The sequence below is a fragment of the Gymnogyps californianus genome, chromosome 3 (genome assembly GCF_018139145.2).
Source record: "Gymnogyps californianus isolate 813 chromosome 3, ASM1813914v2, whole genome shotgun sequence".
Taxonomy (NCBI): domain Eukaryota; kingdom Metazoa; phylum Chordata; class Aves; order Accipitriformes; family Cathartidae; genus Gymnogyps; species Gymnogyps californianus.
Genome location: NC_059473.1, coordinates 44,987,379 through 45,004,098, shown reverse-complemented (window position 1 = coordinate 45,004,098; position 16,720 = coordinate 44,987,379). Strand labels below are relative to the sequence as shown.

The 16,720-nt window shown below is 40.7% G+C and overlaps 1 protein-coding gene across 1 annotated transcript in view; it reads right to left on the bottom strand.

Moving 5' to 3' along the window:
* The window catches only part of PCNX2 (pecanex 2), a 162,162-nt gene that overhangs the window by 139,865 nt on the left and 5,577 nt on the right, over positions 1 to 16,720 (bottom strand). The window contains exons 2-7 of the mRNA XM_050893555.1: positions 15,679 to 15,884; positions 13,838 to 13,955; positions 11,525 to 11,561; positions 9,352 to 10,641; positions 498 to 645; positions 184 to 329 (exon numbers count right to left, since the gene is read on the bottom strand). Of these exons, the coding sequence (XP_050749512.1) occupies positions 184 to 329; positions 498 to 645; positions 9,352 to 10,641; positions 11,525 to 11,561; positions 13,838 to 13,955; positions 15,679 to 15,884 (1,945 nt within the window). The remainder of the gene's footprint in view (positions 1 to 183; positions 330 to 497; positions 646 to 9,351; positions 10,642 to 11,524; positions 11,562 to 13,837; positions 13,956 to 15,678; positions 15,885 to 16,720) is intronic.

Sequence of the window (16,720 nt, the reverse complement as noted above, 5' to 3'; positions counted from 1 at the left end):
GCTGGCGGATTTTGAAAACTCTAGTTATTGCTGATCTGACTTTAAATTACTAAGCCCTTTTCTTTCATGCACACAGAAAAACACGCGATTGGTAACAGACAAGAGAAATATTCTTCCAGGGCATCTAAAGTTTCTTTAGAAGTTTCCTCACACATTGTAATTATTCCAACTACAGAAACTCACCATTTTCATCTATGAACACGTGCATTGCATCCACGGACAGCTCATCTTGCACAGACGCCTCAGGTCCACTTATTACTTGCAAGACAGAACTGTCTTGCTGAGAAGTTACCCGGTAGATTATCTGCCTTTGCCTGTTGCCCTGGTAACTTGACACAAAAATGTTTCAAAACTACTATGAGGAACTTTTTTCTTGTTCTCAATAAAACAAAAAGAAAGAGAGGTTAATTAAAAGTTTATGTCATTTCTACTCAGTGAAACAAAACAGCTTACATCATATCTTTGAAGTACAAAATTGTAAAGTAAACTGGCCTTACAGTGCTGCAAATTTGGCAGACTCTGGTAGCACCGGACTAGTACTAGCACGATCTTGGCTTTGTACATCTGATCTTTCCTGTTTAGGAAGTTGCTCACAGTGCTTTTCTGTTCCCACCATTTCTTCTTTTCTCTCCGTCATCTGGCTATCTGGAAAACAGGGCAGTGAAGTGGAGCCACTCTCCACATATGACTGTCAAGAGTTTCGTTCATTAACTACTGAACAAGAGCATCTAAATGAGAAAAGCTAAAACATTGCAGTAATTACTAGTTTTATGGAAAACATTAAAACTACTTAAAACAATACAATCACAGAAATCTGGATGAGGAGGTACTCTGACTCAAGGAGGCTGAGTGAATGGGTTGTTTCAAGAACAGGCTGTGTGAAGCAAAGGACAAACGAGAGAGAATTTCTGCTTTGCTTGTCCTATTGTTTCAGAGGGAAGCAATCTGTCTCTAACCTAGAATGGCAAGAGGCTGCTTCCCTGGGGGCCATAATTTGTTACCAAGCTGTGTATACTGGCAGCAGAAAAGCAGAAGCACTGGCCCATTCCCCTTTTACAAAGGGGAAAGCAGCACCTTCAAAGGAAATAGAGCTCTTGGATGGGAAAGCAGGTAGCTGCCTAATCCCTCTTCCCCACTGGCCACACACCTGATACAGGACAAAGAACAATTTCACAGTAGATTTTCCTATGCTTGGAAAACACAGAACTATAGATTTTAAAATATACATGACGGACTTGTCCAATTCCTACTACTTTGAATACCAATTTGAATACCAATTATATTTATATTACCTCTCTACATATGTATGTCATTTACTTTTATATATATGTGTGCAACTTTCAAGCAATAGTCTCTTTCAGTTACTAACATTCATGTTGAATAGTGAAACATTTTGCAACTGTGCTTTGACTGTAAACTAAAAAAAATTATCTGTTAGGATTTTAAAGTGCAACTAAGACAGTGATTTCATCACCACCATATGCAGTCACACAATTAAATGCTTTAAATAAAAAAATTAAAAAAAAAGGTTTTTGTGGTGCTTGTTGGAGATGCTTCAGTGAGTCCTGTAGCTTCTTGCAGAAAGCAAGGTATATTGAAATGTACTTACCCAGAATTCTTGCAATACCTGCTTTTTAAATGCCTTAGAAATTTAATCATCAAGAAAAAAACTACAGAAATTCCCTCCACAAAAAATTCCATTTGTTAAACCATATTTCCTACCAATACAATTACTATCCTAATCTGCAAGAGTCACCAGTCAAGAAATAGTGGTGTCATAGCTAAGATGGTCTAAGGATATTCAAGGCTTGTAGAGAGACGTAATATCTTTTATTAGGCCAACTGATACAATTGAAAAAAGCAAACATGCTTTTGGATATGCAGACCTTTCAGATCATCTGTCTTGTTTTCCTCCAACCATATCAGCTGATCTAATAACACATTACTTCTACAAACAAACCTACCTTCAGGAGTTAAGACATCTCTACACCAGTTTCAATTCACAGGACACACCTCTCTAATACCATAGAGCCTCAGACACTCACACATAACCACTTTTCACTGCAGACACTTCACACTTACTTTGGGGGATCCAGAAGCATAAGAACAACTTTAATTGTACCACCACATCTTGTCCCAGCAGGTCTCAGCCCTTAATGTGAAGCACAACAAGCAGCATCAAGCCTCAAGAGTCTCACTGCGGCACCAGACACTCACTAGCCAGGGTACCAGAAGTGAGAGGAAGTGGGCAGTAAAGACACCGTGTAACTCTTGCTTGGAACAGCACCGTTCCTTCAGCTTCCACAAGGAGGAAAAAAAAGAATCTCACTAAACACTGCCAATGTTTGAGTCTCCTGCTCTGCTTTCTGTAGCACACGACGACCAAGGATCCTGACTTCTTGTGCAATAAATACTATGAGCTTAAGTTTGGTTTAGGGAAATCTTTTGTATCTGTCGCACATGGAGACAAAATTCAATAGGTCTTCCAGACCTACTTTCTTCTATTTAGGAAGAAAAAAAAAGGCGAGGAGGGGAGCAGACACCACTTTTTTCCTTTCCTAATTAAGATTTAAAATCCATTTTAAGCAGAAACTGTGCCTTATTTAACTGTGGCATTGCTGAAACAACCCCTTAATGATGTAACTGTACCTGAGGGAGGTGACGGAGCCACAGACACCTAATCGAAATCACCTTCCTAAAGGCTTGGGCTGTTCAAGCTGTAAGAATAATTGATAGAGATCAGAAACTGTGGTTTTAATAATCTAATTGGTCCCATATTGCCCAAAACTAGCTCTAGGGCTGGAACAATTAAAAAGATTTTTTAATTTGATTATCTAGTGGTTTTAGAAAATGCCTCTCTCTTTTCCATTCCAAACCACAAGCCTTGCAGACTTCTTTTCCCTGCAGTGGTAAAGAGTCATAATAATAAAAACATAAACATACTGCTTCTTACAGGCTTTATATGCCAATCAGACAACACCATGGTGATGAGTACTTCCAGCACTGGAAAGGTGGGCCATGATAGGTTTGTGACTGGTTTCCATGATTATTACTCATTTTCTTCCAAGTGACTTACAGCTTCAGTATTTAAATGGAGATAGAGGTGTCTAGACTAGGAGTGTTCTGCCAGGGTACGTAATCAGCTCTACGTCACCAAACACTCCTTGCATGGAAATTGTGCTGGCAAAGCTCAAGTTACTAGGAAAAACCCTCTCCAAGAGCAAGAGGAGAGTAAAAAGCACAACAAGGCAGTGTACCTGTGTCTTCCCCGTGGCCTCCTACCAGAGCCATTTACCCCGAGCCACCTCTCCACACGTCTCTGGTGTGCACATGGCTGGGCTCACAGAAGCCCAAGCTCAGAACCAGGCTCTGCAAGTAACTTCCTAGTTTATCTGGAAATTATGTGCCACATGACTCAGATACGTGAGGCATAACTATCAGGATTCATGGCTAAGTCAGGCTTGGGGAAGGGCGATTCAGAAGAGTCCTGCACAAACCACCAAGTTTTGGTCTGTACACCATTTTCCTATTTTGGTTGAGCACAAGATACACGCTTTAGTTATCCTGGTAAAATCCCTATCAATATAAACATTTCTTATATGTCCCATATGGGTATAAGATACTTCCTGTAAACATTTTTATCTGCACTAAAGAGTTGTAACAGCATAGTAACATCACTTAAAAATATAACATCCCAATGCTGACAAATGAGCTCCTAATTTAAATGCAATTACACTACCAAAATTTCCTTTGCCATGTAACTTTTTAATTTGTGGAACAGTTTTTACGTATCTCAAATCATCTTTGTAGACAAGCCTTTGGTCCACACTGGGAAGAGGCTGAAAACAGTTTTGCAGTTGAAATGGAGCAGCCTTTGTACATATAGTAACTGTGATAATCAACTGTCGGTGTATATCAACTTTAAAGTTGCCTTATTATTAGGTAATTAGAATGAAATTTTATTGCTCTGTAACTTTTCTCCAAAGTATTTTTACTATTTTGTGCCCTCTCTCCAGAGTCTCCCAGACGTTCTTCCTCATCTTTTACTTGTATAGCCCTATCCCAATCTCCACAACTCCCATAAGTTAAAATGCCACTGTTGTCATAATTTCAAATGCCATCTGGTTTGAAATCTGGTCAAGCAGAATTAAGCTAATTAAGCCTGAGTCTCTTCTGTTCATTAATTGCTCTGCTACAGAATCTACTTCATTCCACAACACTAAGCTCCAAAATAGAAAGTTTCACTTTAAAATATATTTATTGCCCGTTCAGCTGCACAGATAATTGATTTCACATAGCTCTATGCTCTTGTTAGTACCAGCATGAAACAAAAACTCTATGAGTTGTGAACTGTCCCATTCATATCTCTAGAGAATATATCCTAAGGACATTCCCAATCCTTTCTTCACCAACTGCTTTAGCAGAAACATCTAGCTTATGTACTTTATTGTCAACCCAAATTTGCCTATTATGCCACAAATACATTAAAAGAAAAATCTGACATTAAAGCTGGTCACCCACCAAACAACGGGAGTGCCCAGGGAACCTGACACAGTCCAAGAACTGCTATGAAAGTTCAACATGGGCATTGAAGAAACACATGGGATTATCCATTAATCAGGATTACCACATTAATTGTGAAGCGATAGGAAAAACTAGCGATAATCACTGTACCGTTACAGGACAGGGAGACTTAAGCACAGAAGTAACTTGCTCGAAACAATCTCCTACGCCAGCAGCAGAGCTGGGAATAAAATCAAGGTTTTTGAGGTCTCAGGTAAGTAGTCTAATCATTATACCTAACAATTATGTCAGAATACAGACCTCTGAAATAACCTCAGTTTCTTTACAGGTGTCAGCCTTGTCAAACATACTATCACCTCTTTGATTTAAAGACTGAAATTCTAAAATCTCAACCCATCAAGCCACATCGAGTATCAGATTTAGAGAACAGAGTTCTGCACCCCATTTCCTCCCCATCCAAAGAGGGGCATCAAATGCCACATGGTCCCTCTCTGGCATGAGTCAGGGATGGCACACAGCTGCTCCAAGAGAAGAGCTAGCACCTGGCAGGGCTTTGTGTCCTAGGTGCTACCTGTCTGCCAGCAAACTCCGCTGCTGTCGCCTCCCACCGTGGCTGTCATTTGGGCTGGTGACTCAATGCACAAGATCCCTCTTCCCCATGATTATATGGCAGGCGGTAGCCCTCTTTCTCACATGCAGGGGAAAAAAACCTGAGGAGTCTAAAAATATCCACAGGAGTAAGTTTCAGGCTTTTTATAGGAGAAGGCTAATTGCTTGGGATCCAGAAGAACTCACTCGAGGTTGTGGTTTGTGCACTGCCCAGAACGATGAGTACCTTTTCTAAAAAGAGCCTGCAAAACATCTAAATTCAGGCCATGCAGTCCTGGTTTAGGTTCTCCCGCACCGATCCCCACCACACCCATGGTGGGCTTTGCTCCCTGGGTGATAACATTGCCTGTCCTAGATTACAAGCCAGCTGTGCCAGAGGGGACATACATGAGTTTTTGCCCTGCGTAAGTCTGATGCACAGCTGCTCTTACTGAGCTCCAGACATGTCAGAGGGCCCCAAAGCAGCCAACAAACCCAGCTTTCCTTATGCTTCTCAAAGACTGAAGAAAATTTGCAGTTGCCCTTCAACAGGCTTTCATTACATGGGTGGTGCAAGTTTGATTCAAAACTGAAAGGACACTGGCCCCAAAGTCATTTTTAGCAACAGTGTCAGTGGTACTTTCTCACTATCTAAAAGAGGTGGCAACAGAACAGCTCTTAGACAGATTTTTTTATTTCCTGTATTTTAACACATTAAATCTGGCATCCTTGGTAGTGTAAAGCAAGGCTTTAATTTTCTTGTACTGCATTTTACTGAGCTGTCTACTTGTGAAGGCTTACGTGGTTAGGATGATATCTCTTCTGTTTCCACTGAACTCACAAGTTCTGTGAGGGAGCACCCGTAACAAAGACCCATCAATGACATTCACTCACTTGCAACACTGTTCTGACAAGCACATTTCCCCGCCTTCTCCAAATTACGCAAAACGTCAGCTTTCTTACACACAGCTCTGAATATCCAGCTTTCCAGGAATTTGCCAAGTTTCTCACGTTGCCTAATAAACACCTTTGTGGGGTGCATTTCATGCTCATTTGGACCAAGCATCTATTATTAGCTTTTGCCAATTAGGCAGTTTGCAAGGTTAAAAGAACAAAAAACAAATACAACCAACCTCCTCCCTCAAAACAACTGGCGCATAGCTTGACTTGCTCTGTATTCCCCACACACGCACTTTTTTTTTTTGAACAACCACCTTAATGTGGGAATAATGTTTATTCAGATCTGTTCTAAGATGCTATTTTGTTAAAGCATATTTGTAATTGCAAGGCTGTAAACAAATTAGAGGCTTTCTCATTCCTAAAATCCAGTCTTACTGTAGGGAAGCTGCCAGTAATGACAGTAATTTATTTTAGCAAACAGCACGTTCTGACTAGGCTAGGGAAAAAAGCCTACTTGCTCTTAAAAATAATTGCCTTTGAACTACCTCTCCCTAGCTTAAAGAGTTCAGATTGAATCGCCTTTTTCCCACAGCGCCAGTCCGAGGTGCAGGAGACACCTCACAGAGATAGGAGCCGCAGCCACCATCCCCAGTCCTGCAGGGCACCCCTCTTCCCAGCCCCACTCCTTTCCCAGGGTGACACTTGCTGGGCCCATGCCAGAAACGAGCAGGGCAGCTTAATTATACACGTATGCAGCTCAGCTTCACTGTCTCAAACATACGGACTTAAGAAAATAGGAAAGTAGGAAATTCAGTTCTGGTCGCTTTAAGTCGCAGCTTGTTTTAAGGGAAGAGCAGAATCTTTCTGTTTCCTCAGGATCTTGGATTCCAATAAGAAGAATCTCGTTTGCCAGATCTAAAGCACAATAACTACACGCACATTAATAAAGTTTTGGGTTTGGTTTTTTTTTGGTCACTGTGGAATCTGAGTCTGATTTATTCTGATCACCCATTGCTTTCTTTTATGCAGCAGTCTTCCCTATTCATATTATCTGAGGGTACTTGTCTGAAAGCCCTTTCTAGATTAGCTGCACTCTTTCCTTTTTTTAATTTAAACTTACCTCTGAAGTTTTTATCATTTCTCTTTTCCAGCTAAGTCACATCACATGGAAGTCAAAATATTGTGTAAATACTCCTTTTTATGGTTGAGGAGTAGCAAAAAAAAAAAAAAAAAAAAAAAAAAAAAAAATCGCAGTCTGCTTGCTGTGACCCTCATATTGTTGTGTGCTGTTGCACAGGGAGGCGACCCTGCACCCGACCCCCTGCACCCTGGGGACCTGGCAGGGCTCTCTGGGCTCAGCAGGGGATCCACTGAGCAGGCTCCAGTGAAAAGCAGGGCTTGCTCAGCCCACGTCTTAGGCAACAACAGAGCACAGACTGGAGCCAGCCAGGCAGGCAGATAAACTCGATAGAGCAGGACAGAAACTGCTCTGCAGAATAAACAGCCTGAGAAGGCGGGAGAGATGGGTAAGATAGACCAGAAGAGAGGCACCAGGCCTAGGAGGGGCAAAATTTGACTAGGGAATGGAGAGGACGGTAAGTACAGAAGTGAATACAAGCTGTGGGGAGGCAACGGCTTTAGACGGGCTCAAGAGAGTGGAAAAGCCTAGAAAAGCAACAGTGTGCATTGCGAGGAAAAACAGAGGGAAAGATGAGAGAGAAACAACATGAAGAGGAAGGCAAATAAGGAGGTTGCACAGGAGGGGAGTGGCTAAACCGAGAAGGGATGAATGGGGAAGGGAAGACAGAACTAGAAATATAAAGGGGAACTAAAAATGGACATAAGTGAAAGATGGAGTGAGATAAGGGTCTAATGCATTGGACAGGACAGATAAGAGGAAAGACTTAGGAAAGGCAAAGTGAAAGGTAAATGGAATCTACAGGAAAAACAACACATCGAGAAGATAAATCTACTTAGTTTTTTTTAACAAGGTAAAAGTACGAATTTCACATTTGTTTTTAAAAAAGCTGACAAACTTTGAAATCAGCTGTGCATTTTTCATGTAATGGAAGGTTCTTGCGGGAATGAGCCAGGGGAGCAGAGACTCCATAGAGACTGTCTATGGACAGGGATACCATTGTAAAACAGGAGCGCCAAGCTGTTCTGCTGAGCACCGTTTTCTTACCTTCCATGCAAAATAGGTATTGAGATTGCATCCTCTTAGGCTGTCTTAGAACAGCTTATTATAGGATCTAAGGTAAACCAAACATTTTGGAGAAGGGGAAGATACGGGTTGTCTTATTTCACTTTGGCCCAGATCTTCTAAACCGATTGCACCGGTCACTTGGCAAGTACCCGGAGATCGCACCTGCCTTCACTGCACCGTATCTCACATCCTCATGAAACAGTCCTGCTAGTTTTGCCAAGAGAGCTGCTAAAGACACTACAAACAATATTCCTTCCTAACAGAAAGGGGTCAGAGTTAGGTGACAGCAATGGGAATGCTGATTAAAACCAGGTATTTCTATATAAGAGCTATAAATTGGATTGCATATAGGTTTTAAAATTAGCTGATTGAGATTTTTTTTTTTTTTTAAATAAAAGCCCTTTTGATTAAATGGGAAATTGCATGGGAAGATACCATTTTTCATTAAAATACTGGGGGGGCTTTCATTGAAAACAACCACTAAACTTTCCTCCTTAAAACCCAAATATTTTAGTTCTAAGCAACTAAAAATCAAAACTCTTACCTATTGAGAACAAATGCATTATTTTTTTCTTTTTTTTTGTTATAAACCTACCCACAACTGTGCAGGAAGTTTAGGAATATGTGTGCACACACATGTATTAGCTAAAAGTTGAACCATCACCAGTGACAATTCCAGCTTTCTACATACTTACAGGCACACACAAACAACTTTTCAACGTGCACCTGGTAAGATGGGCAAGGGCAGGTGTAATGCTATAGCTATACACATTTTTGTAAGATATTTTTGGTATTCCAACAATCCAGGCCTGCCACATGCATGCTATTCTAGCACAAAATACTAGATACATACCAGGCACCACTGAGGTTAGCATTACGTTTTCCAAAGTAAAATATTTAAGAAAATAAAAATATTCAAGAAAATAAAAATATTCAAAGAACTGCAGTTGACACTATCACACTTTCACTAAATCACCTTGTCCCACCAAGCCCAGCCCTTCCCTGGCCCTATTAGCAAAACCAGTTCTCCTCTGGGAATTTGCCCTACTGCAGATCTCAGGCTAAGCTGCTATAAATAACATAACTAGTCACAACTGTTTTATTCCAAAAGAGTTGTAAACCATGCATCATACCTCCAACAAGCCCATTTTCCTTTGTCATCTCCATTTTGACAGTGGATTGATTAGATGCCTTCATCTTTGAGGTATTAATGGATTCCAGGAGGGAGACAAACTCTAGAAAGTTAGATTCATTGGGCACCTGTCCTTCTTTAGCTTCTAGATCTGATTTAGAAGTTGGTAAAGTCTTTTCTTTGTCAGATACCTCCATGAAATTCTTACTTAAAAGCACATCTGTCCCGCTGTCTACGCTCAGCACCCGCATGTGCCTCTTTTCATGAACAGTTCTACAGGACTGCGGGTCTAGGTTCTGCAGGTCTTCCTTAGAAGTTAAATTCGTAGTCTGGACATTTTCAGAAGCATTCTCCCGATTTGGGTCTGAACAAGTGTTAGTTTCTAAAGGAGTATTTGCTGGGTTGCTGTGTTCCTTTACTGCATCACCCGATTCATAGCCAGAGCATTGGTTGGACGACAGCTCTGCCTTTAAAATTTCTGGAGTTCTTTCGCTTTCACTAACTTCTGGGCAAGCCTTACCTTTACTGTCATCAGACAGGTCAAAAGTGATAACAGGGATTCTGAGCTGTTCATTAGTTTGCTGACTTGGCCAACCTGCTGTAACTATACCAGACTCGAGGGCTGAGCCCATTCTCTCAGTTCCCAGAGCCTTTAGGTGGACAGAGCCCGCTAGGTCACTGAGCGTGGTGTTTGGTGTAGTACTCATTGTGATGACAATTTTAATGGGCTCACATAGCTGCTCTCCAGGAAGAGAGTTGTCCACAACTGCAACAGCAGTCTCACTGTCCAAGCAATCAAGGTCCTCATGGGTATTACCAGCATTGCAAGAACTTTCCACGTGCTCGGGATCTTTGGTTGCAATGGCATTACACTGTGGGCAGTTATTAGTAAAGCCTGTCTGTGGTGATCCATCTGGCAATTTCTCTCTTTTGTAGCTTTTAGGATTACTCAAATGGTCTGAAATAACTGAATTTTCACTGTCCCATGGCTCTGAAGAAACTCCAGTCCTTAATATATCACCTTGTGATGAAGAAATATTGGAGAAGTTTTTAGCTACATCTCTGTCCACAAGAATATCTTGGGATCCATGCTGTCCATATGGCTGTCCGTTCTCTCCTTTTTCATTTATTCCATTACCAGAAAGTGTTACCATAGCAGCTGGTTTTGTCACTATTGCTGATGTGGTGGCACCTGAAGAGGAGGCTATAGAAACAGGTAATATACCTGCTTTAATACAGGGTGAGGTAGATGAAACTGATGGTGCAGCCTGGTCTTCTAATACCATAACACCTAATAAAAAAAACATACGGGAGTTAGGTCTCACAAACATGAACACTGTGCATTATTGAAGTATGATCTTTAGCTAGCAAAATCTGATCCAGAGCAGAGCAAAGGAAGCACAGATGATGTAGCTGATTAAAACAGTTCCTAAGCAAGGATCTTTTTTGTTAGCTACATGTGAAATACTATAAAAGCAAGCTGGAATCCTTCCAGGTCAGGACAGGTGTAGCAGCATGTCTATTTAATTTAAATAATCAAAATAGCTCAAGAAACAGCTAATATCAAAACTAAAACGCTTTACAGAATTATCCCCACTTAGGGAGAGATGAAAGAAAGAATAAGCCAGCGTGGCAGAAGTTTGTTATATCACTTTGAGCAATTCCTAAATGGTCCCATCGGATACGGTGATCGACCTTAACAAAAAGGAGATAAACTAAAATATATTGAGACATCTCAAGCACTGGAACTGTAGGCAAAGCAAGGTGCGCTGGAGTATACGCTACAGAGCTAAAGGTCAACAATCGCACCAGGAGTCTACAGTCAGAAGATGTTTAAGAGCTTTAAGACGCGATCCGAGCATTGGCTTCCTGGTTTAATGCTCTACAGAGGCACAGAGCTTCCCAGGAATGTGGGGGGAAGGCTCTTTCATCTCCCCATGTCAAAATGGGGAGAGCTACTTGCATGCTCACCAAAAGGCTGCATCCCAAACAGCTTGGCTGACACCTGAGAAAGCTTAGTCTGTTAGAATTCCCTTGAGATTTTGTTCTCTCGAGCTATTCCATTCAGCTCCTGAGGCACAACACAACCTGCCATGGGGTCCTCTGTGCCTTTTTTTTGTGGCAAGCAATGATTAAACAAAGGTTTAAAGGGATTTATAAAGCCTTTAAGATACCTCTGAGATCTTCAATAGTTTCCCGTGTTGGCAGCTCCTAAAAATAAAAAGAAACACACAAAATTAGCATGGGCATTTATTAAATTCTGTTTGAAAAAACATCTATCAGTGCAATAGCTAGCTAATCAAAAGTTAATTACAGCATTGGTAAGTTGCTTAACATCACTGAAATTTGCACATGTACCTTGCACAGAATGCAAGGGGTAGGTGAGGGAGATGGTTATAGAACAGTCATGCTCCAAATTGCATCACTGCAATGGTGTGTGATGTTTGGGGGGGGCCAGCGGAATCTAAGATTTTTTTAAAACATTTTGCAGTGTCAAATCCAGATATGTATAGTTTTTCATCATTAGGAACAGAATGTGTTCACCTGTTCCGCTTTTCCAGCAATGTGTTTCCAAAGCACTAAAATGAAAAGTTTGGTCTCCAGTAGTCGGTAACAATTTCTCAATGGAAAACCAGAGGACAGAGCCATTAAATTATCATAGAGTCATTTAGATTGCAAGGAAGCTTTGGAGGTCATTTAGTCCAAATCCCCTCCACCATACACACACACTCAAAGCAGGTACAGTTAGAGCAGGTTGCTCAGGGCCATCTCCAACAGAGCTTTGAATATCTCCAAAGATGGAAATTTCACAACCTCTCTGGACAACCTCTTCCAGTATTTGACCACCCTCTTGGAGGGGAAAAAAAACACATAACCACACAAAAAAACATTAAATCTAATTGACTAATTGTAGCTTTCCATGGCTGCAAGTTGCAGCCACTGTCTCTTACTCTGTCACTGGGCACCTCTGAGAAGAGTGCGCTCATTCTTCTCTGTATCTTACCATTAGGAAGCTGAAGACAGCAGTAAGCTCTTCTTCTAGTCTTACAGAAGGTTTTAGCCTCGCAAAGGCTAAAACATCCCATCTGCCTGTCCTCATACATCACGTACCTCATTCCTCAATCACCTGGGTGGCCTCTGCTGGATTCTCATCAGCAGGTCAGTGTCTGTGGGAACTCACTGGGGAGCTCAAAACTAAACACAATAATCCAGAGGAATAGTTTGGGAGTCTAAATTCAACAGCCTAAGTGCATAACTAGAAAAAAAGTTATTGGGAAAAATTAATGTGGCTCTCTTCTGGCTGACAGGCACCAAAAACAAGAGGAAATAATTATTATCTCCTAAAATTTCACGGTGGTATCCTGGTAGCAAGAACAGGAGACTAGGTTTGACAAGACCCAACTTACACGTTTGGAAGTGGGAGACTTGGATGAGATCCCAAAAAGAAATGGGTTTGCAGAATGGACAAATACCAGAATACTGGGGACTAGGACAGAAACAAGGTGAAAAATATTTTACCTCATAAAAGAAAACTATTAATGTCTGTGAATCATACAGATGCTACAAAAAGGTAAAAACACTCCAGGAAATGAGGAAATAGTTCTGATTCAGACCAGGATTTGAATAGTTTGCAGTAAATAGGGACATGGGGTGGGGGTGGAGGGATATGAAGACAGAATGAAATAGCAAATAGCTACTTATTCAGAGATCACTAACCATCCTCTGCACTGACTGAGGCAGGAGTCCTGTAGAAAAAAATAGCATGGGATCACATAATTAAAGATTTTGTCACAGTATATATGGGGAGTAGCTTAAGATTACACAGACAGCGTTATTCTGTTCCTTAATTTTTTGAATACTTAACTCTTCAACCTTGTCATGGGTGTTTCCTATTTTTTCTTTAATAACATCTACATACTTCCCCTTCATCACTTCATACACTATTGATTTAGAAAGCACGGCCAATGGCATGGAAAGCACATACATGTATTTTTAACCTCATGTAGACATGTAGATTTAAATAATGCTTTTTATGCTTTGTTTAAATACTCAAGAGATGTGTTGGGCTCATTTTATAAGCATAAGTCTAGTTCCACAAAACCAAATTATTAATGCTCCAGGAGCAGATCCCTTCTGAGGCAATGAGAGGCTGCTCTAATTGCATTAGCCTCTCCCTTCTCTTAAAGTAGCCACGAAAACTAGTTGCTCTTGGCAAGATTTACAAAGGCCATTTGGTATCTACAAAGCAGACAGACCCCTCCTAAGAAGTGCAGAATTACGTATACCAGTTTCAGCTTTGTAAACCCAAACGTTTAGGACAAGGCTGACCAACAGCAGTGGTGTACCTAGTAGATCCACGGAACGACCCTTCCTCCTCAGGGCAGACCTACGCTTCAAGTGATCAGTACCTGGCAATACAAAACTCCATGTGGTAAGCTGTGAACTGCATGAAGTGAAGACACTATTACAGAAAACTGCATACTAACCATTGCTCCAGGTGAGTTCTGCAAGTGCAGAGCCTGTACCCTTGAACTGTCATGAATTGTTTGGGTAGAGTCATTTTGGTTTGTCTCACCGATGACACCATTATCCCCTGTGTTATTGCTGAAAAGGAAGCAAATGAAAAATAAAGCAATGCTTCTTACCACAGAGGATCACAGTGAGTTTTGGGAAGATGCTGAGGAATAACAGAATAGGAAGTAGCAGCACAGCACAATGAAGTGGCAGCATGTTCTTCCCCTCCAATGCTAAAGCACAGGGCTGAAAAATACTGTAACCCCTTTTTGAACCTCCTTCCTCACCAAGACAACTTGCTAAAAATAAATAAAAATCTCAATATAAAATCATTCTGGTGTCTTACAAAATAAAGCATTACTATCAGAAATACAATGACATCTCTTCAAACTCCCTATGTGTATGTAACGTCATGTAGCCTGCCTGACGCACACAGATTTATTGGCACAAAAGGTTGTTTGGGGCCTAGAACAACTGATGAGCCTCTTAAATAACTGTATCAGACATCTGTAAAGAGGAAATAGCTTTGTGGGCTGGCGCGAACTAAAGAGGAATAGAGCTTGAAAGGCATCACTCAACCTAAAACAAAAACCTTGTATGGTTAGTGACACACGTAAGAGGCATTTCTCAGAAGAGTCTCGATGCAGGCAGACGTTGACAGTCCCAGCAACGTCACTGCCAGGAGCGTAGCACAGACGTGCACGTGTGAAGACACAGAAGAGCAGCAGCATAGAGGTACTCAAACAATCTTGATACTATTTAGCTTCCACAGAGCTGGCAGTAGCGACTGCAAATGCACCAAAAAATAACCAAAGTTCTTTTATACAGAGCTCTGTCGAAGCTTGACTGGTAGTCGTAACAAACCTACTTGGTTTAAACTTTGTTTGGACATTTCTATGCTGCCATCACTATTGGATATACCTTATTTCAGCATTTTTCACATCTGTCATAGCACTTGGGAACACTGGAAGCCGCCTGCCAGCTTCATTTGTTTGTATGACTCAAGCTTGAAAAACCAGCAAGAGAGGTCTACATTTATTCCAAAAAGTGTACAGTGGAATATTCTACCTATACACAAATCTGGAAAATGTCAGTACTAGTGTTTAGCCCAATATTATTTTTACCTTTAATACCATCTCAATCTGGAAGCAGCCTTATTGACTTTGATTGTTTATTTACAGCAAAGACATAGTACTTGGCTCCTCAGTAGAGAGGCTGCAAATACCTACCAAATGCCCCCGAGAAATAAAAGGGGTTCTAGCTTTCCTCATGAACAGGACCACAGAAGCATCATAGGCAGTCACAATAAAACATAAGGGGGAAAAGCAACTCACACATCTAGGTTTGATCTGAGAGTTACTATAAGCACACAAAGGCAACATGAGCTCAGGCTTTCAAAGCTGTGATATTAAAGCATTTTGTTTGCCAACGGGTGCGTGCCACTTCCTCTCCTCTTCCCTGCAGGTAAGCACAGCAGGAAGAGGAAAGAGCAAGCATTTAAGGCTTCCCCAGAAAACTTCTCCCAGGTTTTCTCCAGGATCTTTTAGCACGTCCCAGACAGGTCTCTTCCTACTGCCTTCATCATGCCCAGCTGCTGCCCCACCCTCTGAATCAGGTGCAGCTCTGCCTGCTTCACCACAAGCATGCTGCAGCCACCGAAAAGAAAAGCACTAAGCAGGTTTTTAAAAGTGCCATTCCTCACACAACTGTAAGGAGTTTTCCTACAGTCAACAGGCATTTCTGCCATGCAGGATCATGGTGCAAACTCATCCGTTTTACAGAATGTACCAGCAATGTGCAATGAAAACCTTACCTACGATTTGAGGGCTGAACTGTGTTTCCTTTTGGAACCTCTGTATCTTTACATTGCCTTCCATTTTTTCTTGAGAGCTTTTGTTGAATTACTTCGCCTTTATCAAACATAAGGTGCAGACGGTAACTGATCACCTTTATTACTGTGAAGAACACTGTCACCAAACTGCAGTACACAAAAACCGTAACTGCATTTGCTGGAAAAGCCTACAGAAAGAAATAATTAAGACTGAATCATGACAGTTTATTTTGAGAAGATGCTACTAAAATTTTTAAAGTAATTTTCAAACTCTTTATTCCTTATTGTCTATTATTTGTACCTCTACTGAGTTTTGCAATCACAAGTAGTGCATCTTCATACAGTATACTGGAGTTCTGCTCACACAAAAGGTCTAAGGATTTGTTCAAATTTCAAACCATTTTACAAGATTTATTCTTCTTTTGATTAGCTGTGGATATTATTTATTTCTTAACAAAATCAGTAAAAACTCACAATTGACAAACATTGTAAAAACTCTTAAAATACTGCATTCCCAGGATAATGCAGCTGCAGCCTTTCCTAAACTATGAACTTATAAAAATACAGACACAAAATGAAACATTAGTTACCTACAAACAGGAAACCCCTTTTGAAAAATTCTCTCATCTTACCCTGCTTCTCAGTTATGATTTAACAGTAAAACACTGTAGTTTGATCTCCTTTTTCTAACACTTCACAACATGTTCCCAAGTATCTTTACCACTGAAGAATTTTAAATAATTAATCAGAACTAGTCAAAACAAATGAATAAAATGCATTTGGAGAGGCAGCCTCTTTGAATTCTTTTTCTAAAGTTCATAATTGTTAATCTGCAGCTGTGTGATCTGTTTGCTGATCTGTGATGAGCACCATATTTCTTAGTCATTAAAATTAATTACAGTTCAACTATAGCCTGTAAAGTTCTTTCACAGACGTGACATACTAACAACATTTTTATCTGTAAATACTTCCTTACAGTAAAGGGCAAATCATAGCAATGGACACTTACAGTTATAATTGAAGG